Source organism: Nannospalax galili, unplaced genomic scaffold (assembly GCF_000622305.1).
Source record: "Nannospalax galili isolate Female #2095 unplaced genomic scaffold, S.galili_v1.0 scaffold281, whole genome shotgun sequence".
NCBI classification, from domain to species: domain Eukaryota; kingdom Metazoa; phylum Chordata; class Mammalia; order Rodentia; family Spalacidae; genus Nannospalax; species Nannospalax galili.
The window spans coordinates 4,705,038-4,707,126 of NW_008349068.1; the positions used below are offsets into that span (position 1 = coordinate 4,705,038).

The 2,089-nt window shown below is 54.9% G+C and overlaps 1 protein-coding gene across 5 annotated transcripts in view; it reads right to left on the bottom strand.

Annotated features, from left to right (window-relative positions):
• Klf7 (Kruppel like factor 7) overlaps positions 1-1,566 on the bottom strand; it is a 90,691-nt gene extending 89,125 nt beyond the window's left edge. For 3 of the 5 annotated variants that reach the window (XM_008846186.2, XM_029569923.1, XM_017801391.2), the window contains exon 1: positions 1,008-1,558. In XM_008846186.2, the coding sequence (XP_008844408.1) occupies positions 1,008-1,109 (102 nt within the window). In that variant the 5' untranslated portion in view covers positions 1,110-1,558. Of the gene's footprint in view, positions 1-1,007 lie in introns of all 5 variants that reach the window. The other 2 variants (XM_008846187.2, XM_017801392.2) reach the window with 1 other exon arrangement.
• Between the last annotated feature and the right edge of the window lie 523 nt (positions 1,567-2,089).

The following is a 2,089-nucleotide window of genomic DNA, read 5'->3' on the forward strand; positions in this document are numbered from 1 at the left end:
CCACCACCATCTTTCCTGCAGAATGTCCCCTCAGCAGCTCCTAATCCCTGCTGGAAAAACCACTATTTCCGCAGCAGACCCAGCACTTTCCACTGACCAGCACTTTCTTTATTCCACTTCACAAGCCCAGTGAACTTGTCCCCAGACAAGCTTCATCCTCCCTGGGACACCTAGCCAACTTGGCACCAGTGCTCTTCAGCATCCTAGTGGTTTCTTAAATTTCTTAACTAGTCCTCCAAGATAAAATAGGAGGCACAGAAGCACACACCACCCTTTGTCCCGTGGTATTAACAAGAGGGGACCCCAAATAGAAAAGAAAAACAAGGAACACACGTATAGAGTATTTTCTTTCTGGAGGTATTAGCTGGGGAAACCTATAATGCACTGTCAGTCTAAAAGGTACATCTTCTCAACCTCCTTGTACCTCTCCTTCAGTACCTTTTGTCACTGGGTTTTTCTTCCTTCTGCCCACCTTCTAATCTCCAGACCAAGCTCTTATTCTTTATTGACACTCGCTAATTACCGGGCAAACACTCTGCTTCGCTCTTGCTACCCCCACCCCCATCTGACCCTCCTCAGCACCAGTTGAAATAGATGAACCTGATTTAGGTACCAAGTAGGTAGAGCACCTGCGCGTATGGTCGCGGTATCCTGTCAACCATCGCTCAACCTCCTTCCCACCCAGCTCCTCCGAACCCCAGAAGTTCGGCAGGTCTCTGCCGAGGGGGGACAGTAAGCCCTACGACGTGTGCGCAAGGATGTGTGTTGATGACAGAAACGCAGGCAGTTCGGACCGGCTGCTCAGCTCCGCATGCTAAGGGGTTAGGGGTGGGTGGAGAGGTAAGGCGCATATGACTGTTTCAAAAAACATTTTAAACAACACACAGCCAAAAAAAGAAATAAAGAAAACAAAATTTAAAAATTCAACTCAAAGCCCACACCAACGCAGCCCCTGCGTCTCCGCCGCCGCCGCCACACGATTTACACAAGCAATTTAAATCATTCACCTGCTGCCAGGTCTCCTCCAGGGATGGCAAAGCTGAGAAGTAGCCGGTGTCGTGGACAAGTTGTAGCTCCTGGAATATACTATAACTAGCCAACACGTCCATGCTGCTGCTGCCGGGCAAAACGGGAGGAGAAACCCTCCCCCGAGCTCAGTTGGGTCTGTTTGTTTGTCAGTCTGTCTGGCTCACCCCCCAGGAAGGCAGACATCCAGTGGCCCTTTTGTTTTGTTTTGTTTCAGTCAACTAAAAAAAGGAGAAAAAAAAAAATCAATGCAGGAGAGAGGGAGAGAGGAGATGGGAGAGGAGAGAGTGCGTGGGGTGGATGGAGAGAGGGATCCAGCGTGTACAGTGCAGATGACTGCCAGGAAAAGGGGACTTCACGGGAGTAACAATTCCCTTCCAGGGCTCTAATCACTCCAGCTCGTGGATGAGGAAGGGGGACGCAAACTCACTGACACGAAGCTGCCATCTATATCTGCAGCGCTGTTCGCTCCTAATGCAATCTTTGCTCTTTATTTTGGGAGGTTGCATTTTTTTTCTCGCGATCGCTTCTCTCCCCCCCACCCCTTCCCTTCCCTCCCCACCAAAAAAAACCTAGCTAGTTTGTAGTCCCCCCTCCCTTTTCTCCTCCTCCTGCTCTTCCCCCTCCCCAAACTCCCTCCCTCCGCCCGGCTCTGCGCGCAGCCGTGGGATCTCGGAGGAGGGCGTCCATTAGGCCGCGTGTGACCATGTAAGGTAAACAGGGGGCTCATGAAGTCACTGAGGACCAATGCGGCACTCGGAGCGGGCCCCGGGGCGGGGCCTGGCCCCGGCGGCGGGCGCGGATTGGCGTGCTGCGGATCTCCCTGCTGCCTTACAAGGCGGTGCGAGGCGAGCTATTTTTAGAGGGCTATATAAGGGCGCCGAGGCGGCCGCCCGGCGGCCGGGGAGCGCGAGCGCCGGGGAGGGCTGCGGCGATGTCGCCGGTTCCCCGGACGCCGAGGTGGCTGGGCTCGGGCTGCGCACTGGCCTCCGACCCTCGCTGCCAGAGCCCCTGGCGCCCGGAACCTGCGCTGTTCCCTCCGCGGGGACAGGCCCGTGGGTCG